At 32.6% G+C, this 15995-nt stretch overlaps 1 protein-coding gene across 2 annotated transcripts in view; it reads left to right on the top strand.

Annotated features, from left to right (window-relative positions):
- Positions 1 to 15913, top strand: part of WDR17 (WD repeat domain 17) — a 117833-nt gene extending 101920 nt beyond the window's left edge. The window contains exons 24-29 of one of the 2 annotated variants that reach the window (XR_004230404.1): positions 3977 to 4118; positions 4497 to 4599; positions 5694 to 5795; positions 7177 to 7228; positions 11659 to 11757; positions 12085 to 12189. Coding sequence is in view for 1 of the 2 variants with exons in the window: in XM_003773053.2 (XP_003773101.2) it covers positions 3977 to 4118; positions 4497 to 4599; positions 5694 to 5795; positions 11659 to 11757; positions 12085 to 12268; positions 14741 to 14860 (750 nt within the window). In the remaining variant the exon portion in view is untranslated. Of the gene's footprint in view, positions 1 to 3976; positions 4119 to 4496; positions 4600 to 5693; positions 5796 to 7176; positions 7229 to 11658; positions 11758 to 12084; positions 12269 to 14740 lie in introns of those variants that run through there. The other variant, XM_003773053.2, reaches the window with a different exon arrangement.
- The last annotated feature ends 82 nt before the right edge of the window (positions 15914 to 15995 follow it).

Raw genomic sequence — 15995 nt, forward strand, 5'->3', positions numbered from 1 at the left:
TGTGAAACATAAGAAAAACAACAGATCTGGAGAACAGATCAAGAAGAAAAAATATAAGAATAATCAGACTACCTGAAAGCTGTTACCAAAAAAAGAATCTTGACATAATAATACAAGAAATAATCCAAGAAAATTGAACATAAGGGGGAAATAGAAAAAGAAAAAAAAATCTCATCACTTCATCAAAGAAATCCTTATTAGAAAACACATAGGAATTTTATTACCAAATTTTGAAACCCCCAGATTAAAAAGAAAAATTTTCGACAAGAAAAAATCAATTCAAATGTGCTGGAGCTATAACTGTAAGGGACTTATCAGGAGCCATAATAAAAGACCATAGGTCCTGGAATCATATATACTGGCAATTAATAGGGCTGTGTCTAAAAATATATCTCCCAAAATTATTCATAATGTTGAATTTAAAAATGGACATTCAACAAAGCTGCAGATTGGAATTTAACATGAACAAATTGTTTCTTACATGGAAATGTATACCATGTTTAAAGTTGACATCAGCAATTGGGTAGCTCAAAAGGAAGATTGGGTCAAAGTTAAGGTAAAAATAGTAATTATCTTATACAAATGAAGTGCAGAGGAAAAATAGACACACAGGCATGGGCTGGGCTCATAGTTCTAAAAACCTACTCACATCGGGAATGGGTAAATAGGTGTGTGTGTGTGTGTGTGTGTGTGTGTGTATATATATATATATATATATATATATATATATATATATGCAATGAAGGGTATAAAAGAAATAAGGGGGGAGAGATGGGGGAAAGGGGAAGCAAAGGGTAGGGGAAGAAGACAAAGGAAGGATCCATGAGTGTGGGGAGGTTAAATAATAGCAAGGTAAGTTGGAGGAATAGAATTAAAGCAGAGAGTTATCAGAGATAAAAAAGGTATGTGGGGGGCAGGGAGCTGTGTGTGTATATGTATATATCTCCATAAGTATACATCCATATATCCTTGCTTAACTATAATCTGCTTGAGAAAAGTGAATGAATGGATGAAAAGGGAATAAAAGAATAAAGTAAAAATACTGTGCAGCAGAGAACAACAACAAATAATCTACAAGGAAATAAAAGATGGACACTTTTGAATATAATTTCTTCTACCATAATATATATCCTTTCTTGAACTGGTAATTTATTGTTATATATTTTGAATATATAAATAAATATATAAATAAAATATAAAAATATATTTTGATGTCCTACGGAGCACATGACAATGTTTTGTTTTGTTTTCCTTTTTTTTTAATTTTGTTTTTTAATAAAATTTTAAAAAATAGTACACAATACTCAGACATATTGCTGAGATTACTTTGGAGATCTTATCAAGTATATAGTGATAGTTGGAATTGTACCACAAATCTAGCAAAATGAAATTTAATAGAGATTAGTATGAAGTTCTATATTTGGGTTCAAAATTAATTCTACAAGTATAATATAGGGAAACCATGGGGAGATGACAGTTGGCATGAAACAGATATAGAGGAGTTAGGGTGAAATGGCAACCATATGTAGAAGTATAATCATTTGTCTTTGTAAGACCATATCTGGAATATGGTATTCACAGTTAACTTCTCATATCAGGTATAACATTGATGAGTTGTAGTATGAATAGAGAAGAGTGATTAGGATAGTGAGAGAATTGATAATCTGAAGGAATTGAGGATATTTAAGTTGGAAAAGATTAAATTATTAGTAATATCGCTAAAATAAAATATTTAAGAAATTGATATGTGAAAGAAAGTTCAGGATTATCATTATTATTATTATTACTTAGCCTTAATACATAATTAGAACAAATAAACAGAAGTCACAAATTAAAATTTTTGGATACATATAAGGAAGCAAACTGTTACAAATTAGTCCAAGAGTGGAGTGGATTACCTTAGAGTGCTAAGATCCTATTTACTGGCTGTGTTCAAGAAGCAATGTATGACTATTTTAGGAAAATGTTGTAGAAAGGGTGATTCAGGTATGGACTGTTGAATTGTTTGATCACTGAGGACCTGTCTGGTTTGAGATTTCATGATTCTAGTTCCCTCTCCCAGTTTGTGTCAGTCCCAAAGTTGATAAGAAATTTACTTAGAGACAGAAGTATCCAACTTAATCTCAGTTATAGATAAAATTATTGAACAGAAAAGGGCTAAGAGCTGGTTCATATAACTGATATCAGAATCACAGAATTTCATAATTTAAAGGTTTATTGGTATGGATTAGAAAAGATCTCAATCTAATAATCCCATTTACCCTATCTCTGACAAATTGGAAAATTCAAATTCTACTTGAATGCATCCAGTGATGAGGAATTGATCAACTCAGAAAGAAGCTGAAAGCACTTTTACACAGTTCTTTTTGTTAGTTTGTCCTTGCTATTCAGTCATCATTTACCCTCTGCAACAAATTCTCACTTACTTCTTGCTTCTTCTCTTTGGGCCCAAGCAAAACAAATCCTCTCATGTAACAGCTTTGCAAATCATAGAAAACAGCTATCTCATTCAAGTCTTCTTTTCTCCAGAACAAACATTGCCAATTCCTTCTGCCAAATCTTGGTCTCTATTTGCCAAAATGTCTCTATTTGCCTTGCTGGCCTGATCTAGACTCATTTCATCTGATAAATGTCTATTCTAAAATACCACATTCAGAACTAATTTCAGTCCTCCAGATATATTCTGACCCAGGCAGACTACAAGAAGATGATCTCCCCCCTCCCTCCCCATCCTTGTTGCTAATCCTCCAATTTTGAAATCTAAGATTGCATTATCTGTTTAGATTCTTGTGACCTATTCTTAATATTGCTACAATACATTAAAAATCCAGATATTTTTATGGAAGCCATGCCTTCCCAAAACTATTACTAGTGAAGATTTTAAAATTTCTCTTAATTTTATTAATTCCATTTTATTAGATCCAACCCACAAGCTTGTTGAAGCATACTTGTATTTCAATTCTGTCTTCCAATGTGTTAATGCCTGCCTTCATTTTTTAACATTCTATTATTTTATTTTTTTCCTAGTCACATGTAAAATAATTTTTAACATTTGTTTGTAAAACTTTTGAGGACCAGATTTTCTCTCTCTCCCTCCCTTCCATAGCTCCTTTTTAAAATTGTGATTGCCTTTGCCCTTCTTCAAGTCATTAATAAAAACATTTTTATTTTTAAAATGGGACTAAGGATATCATATTTAGAGATCACCCTCCAAGTTGACTTTATTGATAATTCCAGATCTGGTCTTTATTTCTCAATCCTTTTCAATCATTTCAATAAGTATTATAGTCATTCACCAGGCAATTATGAGACTGGAAACTAGAACTCAGGAAAGAACTGAAGACTGAATATGTAGTGTGGGAATTATATGTAAAGGCATAATTGCTAATGAAATTGGGAATAAGAAGAGAGCAAGGCCCCAGCAGATTCTTTTGATACACAAAATGAGTGAGAATGTAGATGACACTTTTAGAAAAAAGGACTGAGAAAGACTAATCATATAAAAAGAAAACCAACACAGAGCAGTGCCTGACAAACCCAGAAAGACTAGAATATCTACAGTAGTCAACAAAGTTGAACATTGTCAAGAGATGAAGAAATAGGAGAACTGAGAAAAATATGTTTAGCTTAAAGATTTAGCAATAAAGAAGTTATTTTAAAGAGAACTTTTTCAGTTCAACAGTCACAATGAAAGGCAGATCTCAAGAGGTTGAAAAATGAACTGGAGATAAGGGAGTGGGAATGATGACCATAAACCACTTTTTCTTGGGCTGTCACTCTGAGAGGGAGAAAATATATCAGATATAGCTTGAAGGATGTCAGAATGATAGAACCAAGTGAAGGCAATTGTCAAAGAAAGCAATGAAACTTTACTTTTCTTTGTATATCTCTCTACAACTGTAATTTTAGTTGTTTTCCCCTAAATTCTTTATTAACATGTCTAGAATTATTTCTTCTTTTAACAATTCTTTTCTAGTGTAATCTACCCACAATAGAAGAATGTGCAGGATTAGCAGAGACTGCCCTTGCAGATGGAAATATACTTGAAACTATAAAGTATTACTTGTTAAGTAAAGAACCTGAAAAAGCCCTTCCTATTGGTATTCAGTTCATCAAACGTGAGTTTTTACATGGCATATTTACATGCAATCTCTTTTCATTCATTTTTGCAGTCAGTCTTAAAATTAAAGACCAGCTCATGTATTAAGACAAAGAAATCCATCGTTTTAAAATTTAAAAAGAAAATTCAGCAGAAGACTTGGACTCAATTTGATGAGTTGCTTTTTCTTTCCTTTAGTTCTGCTTAGGACTTAGTATCTCAGAGGCAACTCTGAGTGAGTATGCCTTATGTAGATGTTCATGATCTACTTTAGTGATCTAAGAAGCAGTACTTCTACTGAAATTGATTTATAAAGAGAAGGGCAATGTTTTTATATGTAGTTTATAGTTTGGCAGGTAATTCTTTAATTGCAATATATTTTCTTTCTTTAAATCAGAACAAATGAGCCATTCAGACTGGACTGTGGATACAGTGTATCCAGTTCTTGACCTTCTGAGTTATATCCGCACTGAAAGACTAATGCTACATAAATGTAGTGAGTGAGTACATTTTTCTTTCAGATACTGAAATTGAATTTCCTTTCTAAAGATATTACTTGTTACCATTTGTATTAAGCCATTCTTAGTTTGAGATGGTTTCTTTCTTGATGAATGAGCATCTGGTTCATTAAAATTGTCCCATGGGGGTGGAGATGGAAGGGGCAAAAGGGTAAAAGTAATATAGAATTTAGTAAAATTACAGTGGAATCAATTTGAAGTGAAATATCATTTAGAGCAGAGGTGTCAAACTTCAAGCCCACATGCTTGGATTACTCTGGTGTCAGCACCAGAGATAATTGGAAAATGTTTATCAAATGAAATAAAAATACATTACAACAAAGATGATAATGTTAATTTATGGATTTTTTAGGTCACTATGCAGCAACAGGAATTCATTTCTATTTCAGTTTGACATCACTGGTGTAGAGGATCCCACATAATAATAGGGATGCATAAATCTACACATGGCTCAAGCAGAATTAGTTCTAAACTTTTAGCCAGTGTTGAGAACTGGTAACATGGACTTCAAAGCTTCAGTGAGCTTCTTGTTGGTAGAGGCCATTTTCTGCATTTCTTTTTAACCCCAGCACTTAGCACAGTGCCTGGCATCCAGGAAGTTTAATGAATGCTTGTTGACTTGATGTGACCATGTAGAAAACCACTAGAGATAATCCTATTTTAATTTCCTTATAGAAATGGTTAGGATGGCTTTAAGAAGCCTAAGTAGTGTCAGGGAAAATGGGCAAGGAAACCTCCTTGTAGGTCTCTACCAAATATAAGAACAGTGTAGTTCAATGTTATTTCTAGAAATGCCCACAGTACCCTACCTTGTCCCTGGTATGCATAAGAAAAGTGGGGTGGTGTAAAGTAAGTCGATAGTGAGAATTTCCATTTAAGATATTAAATTTGAAAACATTTATGGGATAATTATCATTCAGCTACAAATCTTCAACAATTCAAATTGTAGCTTTCACTGAAATTTTAATCATGCTTAGTAATATGTCTTTAGATGTATGTAGATTCTATTATATGAACATTAGAATAATGTTTTAGTCCCCAGATAACTTATTGCATTTAAATGTGTTTTCTTTTAGACTCCGAAATGAGTTGCTGATATTATGTGGTTACATTGGTGCTTTGTTAGCAATCAGAAGACAATATCAGAGCATCGTGCCAGCCCTTTATGAGTACACAAGGTACTTGGAAAAGCAATTTGTTTTTCAAAATAGGGAATTGAAGTCATTCTTTTCCCTTGCTCCCTTATTTGACTAAAACCAATAAAAATTACTCAGTGGGGAGAGCAAGAGGAATACTCTTCTTATTCCAGGGTTACCATGCTAAATGGACTGTCCTTGAAAATGATTAACTCTGGATAGATCAGTGAGTGCTTAGTAGTGCCAGTTTTCCCGTTAGTTCTACAGGATGGGAAAGACATAACTCCTTGCTGATATAGATAAAAGACATATATAAAGTGTTCAGGGAGGAGGACTGCTCATTCTTGTGCTTTGGTGTCCACATCTTACTTGAGGCTCCCAAAAAGGGCTAAACCATATTGAGGGTCATCAACAGGCCTCAAATCCATTGGTGAGCTATGAGGATCTTCCCCCAAAGCATTTATGAATACTTTTCCTTAAGGAATGGGAGGATGAGAACAATTTACTTCAATGGTCATAAAGGCAGGTGAAGCAAGTTCTATTATGGGTTCCAAATTATTTGGTCACACCAGATCATTTTGATTTTTGTCCTGCCTCTGGACTTTGATGACTCTGGAACAACTCTGTCTCACTTAAAGCAAATTCATGTACAATCTAAGACATGATCCCAGGATTTCAGTGGTGTATTTTGAAAACAAAAAACTAATATATAATCATAGGAGTAGAAGGGATGGAGATGGTCTTCTCCCCAGAAGTGACTGTTAATCATGCTGAGATATCTTAGCTTGAAAATTAATAGATATCTATTAAAAATGAATTCAAACATTAGCTATATTAGTAAGGCAAAATTTTAGTTAAATTTCTGACTATGTTACTTAGGGTTAAAACTAGTAATTGAGAAAACCCAATATGTTATACAACTGATTTGTATGATGTAAACATACACGGTCATATGGGGGTCATATTTAACCTTTCTAATCTATATCAAATTGTAAGGAATTTCATTTCAGGAAGCATGAAAGCAAACTTTCACCAATATATTTACCTTTTTCAAATTTTATCTGAAATCCCTAGGTTCCTTTTCCTTTTATTCTCAAATACCTGTTGAGTTTCTGGTAGCTGGTTCCATGGAAAACATGCTAAAATTTTTTCTTTTTAGAGATTTTAATAAAAATTCATGTGCTTATAGACATAAAGTTGATAGGCATCCTAAGAATTCATTTCATTCACCCTCCCTCATTTTATGAATAAAGGCACTGAAGACACAGAAAGATTACAAGACAGCTTTCCTAAGGTCATACAGACAGTGGCAGAGCAGGAAGATTACCTCTGGAAGGTTATGCCAACAGAGAACAAAATGGCAAGTTCTAAGGGAAAGGCTTCAGGAGGGATCTAGTGATAGATTGTATGTTTATCTTCCTAGGACCAGTCTAGATGACTTTCGAGAGGAGCATCACCAGAAGGATGGCTACAAGGTGACATATTTTTGACCACAGCAGCTCAATTGCTTTACCAAGTCAGAAAGGTTGCAATCTGCATCAGTAGAGGGACTTTTTACACTGATGAAATCACAGATTCTTGATACACTGAAAGAGGAAATTGTATGGAAATTGTTTACTCAGGTCTTTGAAACAATCAATCCCTAAGACCCCTATTTCCACTGTCTTGTCCACTTCCACAGTAGGCCATGTTGGTTTTGCTATTTCACAGTGTCATAAAAGTGGGTTTAGGGGTTGATTCATACTAGCATACTAGTGTTTCCAATCAATTGAAATTTTATCACTCTTCTAACCTTTAGATTCCTACATTTTTTTCTGAAACAATACTGTCATAATTCTCACATAATATTTACAACTTTATGATCATTTTAGCTTCCTATTTTGGTATAAAGGGTGTATCCCCACGGTGAGAATTTTCTGGCAAGCAATAAGAGGTGGCATCAATCTGACAAAGTATTGGGGAAATCATAAAGAAATTCATTGTCCAAGTGGCAGGAAGACTTACTGGAGGGCAGACAGAAAAGATGAGAGAAATAAAAGAGCGATGTGACCACCAAAAACCTGACATTTTAGGCTAGTTATGAGTAGAAACTACAGACATGTAGGTCTGGATTCAATTTAAGGGAAAATACCTTATTAGACCTGTCCTGGGAAATGATTGGACTGTCTTATGTGGCTTTTAAGTGAAGCCAGAAAAACTTTTTTCTCGTGAATGTTGTAGAGAGGATTTCTGTGCAGTTATAGGTTGGAGTAGATGGTCTTTGGAATCCCAACTATGAATTTACATGTTTGTAATACTTAATCTACGCCTTCCCAGACTACATTAGACTTAAATGTACTTGATTTTTCACTCTTTCCCCTTTTGTTCATATTACTATTGCATTGAATGTTGTTTTAATGTTTTTTTTTCTCACGTAAAACATTTTTGCTTTCTTAATTTTCAGTCTTTTCCCTATGAGACCTAACTTACTGTCAACTTTATTTATACATAACATTTTCCAATTTCACATAAATGAAATAGATTAAGCACTATGATTGAGAAAGATCAATTTTCAAGTTTTTTAGAATTGTAAAAAGAACCCAGACACAATCTAGTTCAGCCCCCTAAATTTTCAAAAGAGTACAATAAGGCCCAAAGAAATGATGATCCCAAAATCAGGCAGAGTTGCATTTTTATTTTCAAATGCATCTGCAAAAGTGTTAGGTTATATACTATGATTCAAAGGTAACTAACGCATAAGCAGAAAAGATTACAATAAACCAAACTAAGTTTCTTCTACTTAGAACTCTCTCAAAATGGGGGTTGCAATTGCAATTTCATTGAAAAATAACAAATAGCAAGAGCAATGACAACCCTGGAAAACTCTGAAAAATAAAGTCAAAAGATCTGGCTTTTGGTAGTATCTTGGTTACCATCAACAAATCATGTAACGTCTCAGAGCTTCAAGCTTCTCTATCAGTGAAATGATGGGGTTGAACCTGATAAGATTCCTTTTTGTTCTGAAATGTAATTTTTCATCTTCATGCTTATAATATTTCCTATTTTAAACTTAAATACAAAATAAGAAAAAATAACATTGCTATGTTTACAGAAGAACATGAGGGTTCAAAATATGAAATAATTTCCATTTCAAGAAAGCCTATATAATAAATACTACACATTGTACTCAGAACTGTCCATCTTTTCTCTGCTTCCTTGTAGGTTTTCTTTCGTTCTCTGCTGTGCACTTTTTATTCTTTTTTTCCTCTTCCCTCCCCCCCAAAGAAGATAATTAAGCATGGATACATATACATATATACACCCATATAAGCATAAATATGTATATATTATATATACACACATATTGCTCTCTGTTTCTCTTAAAGTAGATAGCATTTTTCTTCATAAGTCCAAGTCTCCATATTTTCCAACTGCACCAATAACATTTTCAGACTTTTTCTGATGTCTTCATTTTTTTACATCATAGTTGTTTCCCAATATAATCTTCCCCCCCCAAAAAAAGGGGCAAACTGAACATTTTTCTTGTAACAAAGTAAAACCAACAGCATGACTTCCTCTGGCAAGCTATGTGTGTAGTCTCCTCTACTGAGATAAGGGAAATATTTTTCATCTTCTAGTCTCCAGAACTAAGAGTAATCATTGAAACTAATTTGAGTACAGCTACCTTTCATTTTTTTTTGTGTGTGTTATTGAAGTCAGTGTATAGGATTCTCCTAATTTTGCTTACTATTCTCATCTGTGATTCTAAATTGATACTTAAGTTTCAGATTTCAATTGACCATATATTTTTATTTTACACATTTTAATACTTCTTCCATGAACAATAAAAACAGGAAATAAAAGTCTTTTCTGCTTGCTTTCTTATTCCATTTGGAAGCACTTCAGCCTGTCTTTACCTTCTTTTTCTCTGTAAGTTAAACACTCCTACCAGTGTTTTTATTAGTATTGACTGATATGTTCATTTAATGCTTCCTACATTTTTCTGTTATAAAGAAAAAGCTTAAGATTTGAATAATATGTTATTTTAAATGGCATTTGCTATTACGGTACATTAATTTTTTATTATCATATATTCTGGGAGGCAATATACATTGTATATAGAATGCTGGTAAAGATCTAACAAGAGCTTCTCCAAAACCAAGGTATATGCATGATATATATATTTTTAAAATAGCTTATTTACTTAAAAATATAGTTTTCAACATTGACCTTTGCAAAACCTTGTGTTGCAAATTTTTCTCCCTTCTCCCATCCTCTTTCCTAGATAGCAAGCAATCCAATATATATTAAAAATGTATAATTCTTCTATACATATTTCTACAATTACCATACAGAACAAGAAAAATCAGATCAAAAAAGGGAAAAATGAGAAAAAAACCCAAACAAGCAAATAACAAAAAGGTGAAAAAACTATGTTGTGATCCAAATTCAGTCCCCATAGTCTTCCCTCTGGATGCAGATGGCTCTCTTCATCACAAGTCTATTGGTACTGGCCTGAATCACCTCATTGTTTAAACGATCCACATCTATCAGAATTATCACATGATCTTATCAGAATTATCACATAATCTTCTTGTTGCTATGTACAATGTTCTTGATTCCACTCACTTCACTTAACATCAGCTCATGTAAGTCTCTGCAAACCTCTCTGAAAGTAGCCTGCTCACTGTTTCTTATAGAGTAATAATTTTCCATAAAATTTATATATCATAACTTATTATGTCATTCCCCAAATAACGAACATCCACTCAATTTCCTGTTCCTTGGCACTACAAAAAGAGTTGCTACAAACATTTTTGCACATGTGGCTCCTTTTCCCTTTTTAATTATCTCTTTGGGATATAGGATGGATCAAAGGGTATGCACAGTTTCATAGCCCTTGTATAGTATATGATATACTTTTAATTTTCATCTGCACTATTAAGACTTTTTCTCCATCACTTAAGTCTAGACAATCAACAAAACAATATATCAAGCTTTGGTTTGTAACATTTGCTGATTTCTGAATTGTTAGATAGATGAAATGATGGTCCAGGCCAAGAACTCACCAATCAGGGGGAGGGGACCATAGAATGGACATATTTTCAGGGCCAATTTTCTCAGTAAAATAAAAAGTAAACTTTGGGGGAAAGAGATGTGGTAGGTTTGAGAAGGAAAGAGCAGGTTTTGAATAGCCTCTGTGAAAAATACAATTATCAGCAAGGAATAAATTCCTTTGCTGCAGATAGGGCCCATTGAGGTTGGATAACTTAAATTTGTGTCATATAACCAGCTAGCCAAGTTGTATGAGATTTCAGCTGCATCCAGCAATATGTAAATAGGAGTGGAGAAGGTAGATGGGAGGTAGGTGGAGTTATCCAGGGCAGAGTTCTGGCAAGAGATGAGTGGTGAGAAGATGAGGGGCAAGAGGTTCAAAAGCAAAATACCTGTGGAGATGAAATGGCTACCTCTTTGTTTGAGATTAGAGGAGAAAAATTAGTCTGAACAAGAATGATGACCTTAGAAATTATTGGGGGTGGAGAAATTGAAAGTTTCAGTAAAAGTTGTTGGTGTGAAGAATAGAGTTGGGACAGATAGAAGGATAAAAGTTTATTGTCAGAAAGAGGATTTCAAAGTTTCTAAATAGGGAAACCAAATATTTGTGGTTAATGGTGAAATCTAATATTTGACCATTCCTTTTTCTAGTTGATGTGGAGTGTCATGTTATTAACATGTCATTGGGATCTATCACCTTTATAATCACGGACCGAATCTCTGGGACCTTTAATTTTCTCTTTTGTAAAATAACAATCATTAACTCCTGGCAGGGGATGGGGAGGGAGGTTGTGAAGATCAAGTGAATATGTAAAGCATTTTGCAAACCATCAAGTGATATGGAAACATCAATTATTTTCCTCTATTTCAGCCAGCTTTTGAAACGGAGGGATGTGTTAGTGCCTTTGAGAATTGAACAACTTTCTGAAGAACTGGATGCCTGGAGAGCTTGCCTACATTCAGCCAACAAGTGAGTATAATGTAGAAAATGAAATGCAGAAAGGAAAATGGCATCTTATTTTCAGAAAATAAATCCTTAATAAAATATTAAATAGCTGAATCATTATTTGTTGGCAGGATGAATAAATCTTAAATTACTTAACAATATTCTGAATTACATTAACCACATAATCTTTTGTTGTTTTTTTATAGGTGTTAATTTTTCTATTAATCAGTATGAAATAGATAATTTTCCTCATTTATGTGTGTTAGAATAGGTGATTTTTCAGGTCCCCTTACATCATTAACATTTTATGATTCCATAGCCATTAAAAACTAACATATATTGTATACACAGATCAACAGAAGAACCTCCACATACCCCTCCTTCTGACTCCCAAAGAATGATTTATGCAAGTTTGCTAAAGAAAATGAAGGAAGAACCACTCATAGGTATCACTGGGCCAGACTCTGTCACTGGATCAAATCTTCCAAGTCATTCAGATATCCACATTTCTTGTTTGACAGGATTAAAGATTCAGGTATATCCTTATATTATGCAAATAGGTATTAAAAATAAGCTTATCTAATTTAAAAATATGTTCTTAAGCATATGATTGTCAAAAATGTATACTAGTAAAATGTAGGATCCAGCAGAGATCTATATTTTAGCAATTTCCAATGTTTGATTTAAATCTTTTTTCTTTCCTAAAGCACAATGCCAATGATTATTTTATAGAAATACTTTCAGTAATATGTACAATTATTATAATTTACAGGTAGGTATTTTGAAACTAGTTCTCAAATAATTTAGCATTATAATTTGGGAGATCAAACCAAATGATAAACAGAACTGGGGTGCATACAAATATATATGTATATATACACATACATACATACGTACATACATATATATATATGGAAAATATGTTTGAATTGATCATCTTTCCTTACAAGTCCACAAACAGCAATATACTAAAAAAAAAAAAAGTTGACCCTTATGTGTTCTTGGCAGGATAGCACATTCCCCTTAGAATATCAGCCATGAATATTTTCAGGAATCAAAAATGGAAGGGCTAACTAGGAGGGAATTGGGGAGTGCCCAAAGAAATGACACCAGTATCTAAAAGAATAGTCATCACTGGTAAGACCAGAATACTTGAAATGGCACACATCTCATGTCTCAAGGACATTTGGTAGAACTCAAATATGTATAAGTCAGTATAAGTAGTATGGCTATTTTACTTAAAATTTGTCTTCATTAGAATTTTTACCTGATGATGGCCACTTCCTAGGCATCTATCCCCTGTGGTATTCAATTCTTTGCCCCCACAGTTATTAAGGAATTTTCATTGAAGATCAAAAAACTTTCAAACCCAAGAAATGAGTTCCTAAAGATAAACTATGTGGCCAGTAGACAAAGTATTTTAAAAAGGAAGGAGGATCTTCACACCTTTTGAATTAAAACACACAAAACACAATCAATTGAACTTTATAAATAAGTGGGTTCTGACATGCTAAGATTTTCACAAGGTACTACTACTATAGTATTTCTAAAGTCTTACAGGAAGATCTCATAGTACTATATGAATTTAATTAATGAAAACTGATAGCACTTTGTTTTATTTTCTAATACCCAAAATATTCAATTATATGAAATTAATTCAGTTTCTACCTTTGGGCATGATAAAGTGCTGGGCCTGGAGTTAGAAAGACAAGACTCAAATTAAAGTCAAATGAGTTCAAATATGGCCTCAGATACTTACTGTATGATGCTGGGCAAGTCACTTAATCCCCTTTGCTGGCAGATTTCTCATCTGAAAAATGAGCTAGAGAAGGAAATGGCAAACTACTCCAGTATCTTTATCAAGCAAACCCTAAATGGTATCATGAAGAATTGTATATGATTGAAACAACTGAACAAAATCAATCTAATCTACTCTATTGAATCTAGTTTAATCAAAAGAGTATATTATTCTTTATAAGAGGGCTATGAGTATAAATATATTTTAATATATGAATAATCCTATTAAGGCTGTTAAACATTCATGTGCTTTCATTTTTTCTCAGTGAATGGGGAAATTTTCACTAAATAGATTAGTTTAGGGAGTATTGTCATCTTTATTATATTCGCTCAGCCTATCCAAGAGCACTTAATATTTTTCCAATTATTTAAGTCTGACTTTATTTGTGTGGAAAGTTTTTTGTAATTTTGCTCATATAATTCCTGACTTTCCCTTGACAGATAAATTCCCAAATATTTTATGCTGTCGACAGTTATTTTGAATGGAATTTTTCTTTGTATCTCTTGCTGTTGGATTTTGTTGGTGATGTATAAAAATGCTGAGGATTTATGGGGATTTATTTTGTATCCTACAACTTTGCTAAAGTTATTATTTCTAATAGCTTTTTAGTAGAGTCTCTGGGGTTCTCTAAGTATACCATCATATCATCTGCAAAGAGTGATAGTTTGGTTTCCTCATTGCCTACTCTAATTCCTTTAATCTATTTCTTGACTCTTATTGCAGAGGCTAGTGTTTCTAATACAATATTGCATAATAATGGTTATAGTGGGCAACCTTGCTTCACTCCAAATCTTACTGGGAAAGGTTCCAGTTTTTCAAATGGGGAAATTTTCATTTGTATACATACACATTATCACTGGGCATACTTTCTTTTAAAACTAGGTAAACTATACTATATCTTCAAAATAAAGATTCTTTTTTTCTTTTAAATTTTAAAAACTATACTATATCTTCAAAATAAAGATTCTTTTTTTTAGTGATATCACTAATATTTATATAAGGATTTGGATTATAAAAATGAAAACTAATTTTCCATTTTATAATCTAAGATATGTATATATGTCTGTAGTCACTAGTAGTAATTCTTTATGTATTTTCATTTCCTTTGATATTTATATTAACTTTGAGAGTGATTATTTTCTAGATGTTTAAAACAAATTTCTTAATTATAAACTTTTTTTTATTTCTCCCATTACTTTTGTATCATAGGGTCCTGTCTTTTTCCTTGAAGATGGAAAATCAGCAGTTTCACTGAATGATGCTTTGATGTGGGCAAAGGTGAATCCATTCTCCCCCTTAGGGACAGGAATACGACTTAATCCATTCTGAAAGAAGATTTCTCCTTACTAAATTGCATGGGGGGTAGGGAGGGAGGAGTTCCTGCAGGTTAATATTACCATAACCTCAAATGCTGAAGGACAGAAAAATAGCAGTTGATTTTTATCCTGAGTGGCAAATGTATTTGAATTGTGCAATTTACACACATAAGGAAAGGAAAATGAAAAATTGATGAAAATGAAACATTCAAGTTATTTAAAGAAAAATTATCACATTCTTTATTTAACTGATAACTTTCCAACTTGGTTGGAAAGAAAAGTTAATATTCTTTTTATAAGGCAGTCAAAATATTTAAATTATGAAAGACTATATGCAAAGAATGAAAATCCTTTGCACCTAAGAACAATACCAAAATACCAAGTAGTTAAAACATTGACATTTATGTTTCAAATACATAAAAAGGCTAAATAAGCATTAAGTTCTGACATTCTATAGTGGATTTTAAACTACATGACTATCTACATTTTTGGTTTGTAAAATGTGTAATTGTCCCTTTTTATCTTTGGTTCATATTTAATAAAATATTTCTCTTAGAAATTAGATGTGTAAATAAATGTGTTCATAGTTCAATCAATTCCATTTTTAAGGTCACATGAAAAGTTCATCTATCTAATCACATACACTCAAATGTATTTTGATATTGACAAAATAAACTGATCAAAATTATAAAATTCAAGTAGGTATCTGAGAATTTATAGAATCTGTGACTCAACTGTTCACTTTTCACCTAGATAACTTGAAATTCCATGGACACAGCATAATTTTATTTTGATTAACATTTAAAATGTATATAATGAATCTGTCCCTAGTGTGATCTTACCTAACAATTTTGAAACAATGTGGAAGAAATTCTTATAAGGAAACTACACATTTATTCAAAACAATTGGAATACACTATGTAAATTTAACTTTTTGCTCTTTTGAATACACAGACAATATTTTAATTAGATCAGGTTTCTCTATATTTAGCTATAGATAAGGTTTTTAAGTTAACACAAATAGGACAGATATTCTGGTTTTGATTCTTAGCCAATTATTTAGGAATAATGACACAAAATGTTCTACTTAAGAGGATGGGAACATAGACTGTACCTAGAATATTTTTTACTCCTTTAAACTGCTTCCA

The sequence above is a fragment of the Sarcophilus harrisii genome, chromosome 6 (genome assembly GCF_902635505.1).
Source record: "Sarcophilus harrisii chromosome 6, mSarHar1.11, whole genome shotgun sequence".
NCBI classification, from domain to species: domain Eukaryota; kingdom Metazoa; phylum Chordata; class Mammalia; order Dasyuromorphia; family Dasyuridae; genus Sarcophilus; species Sarcophilus harrisii.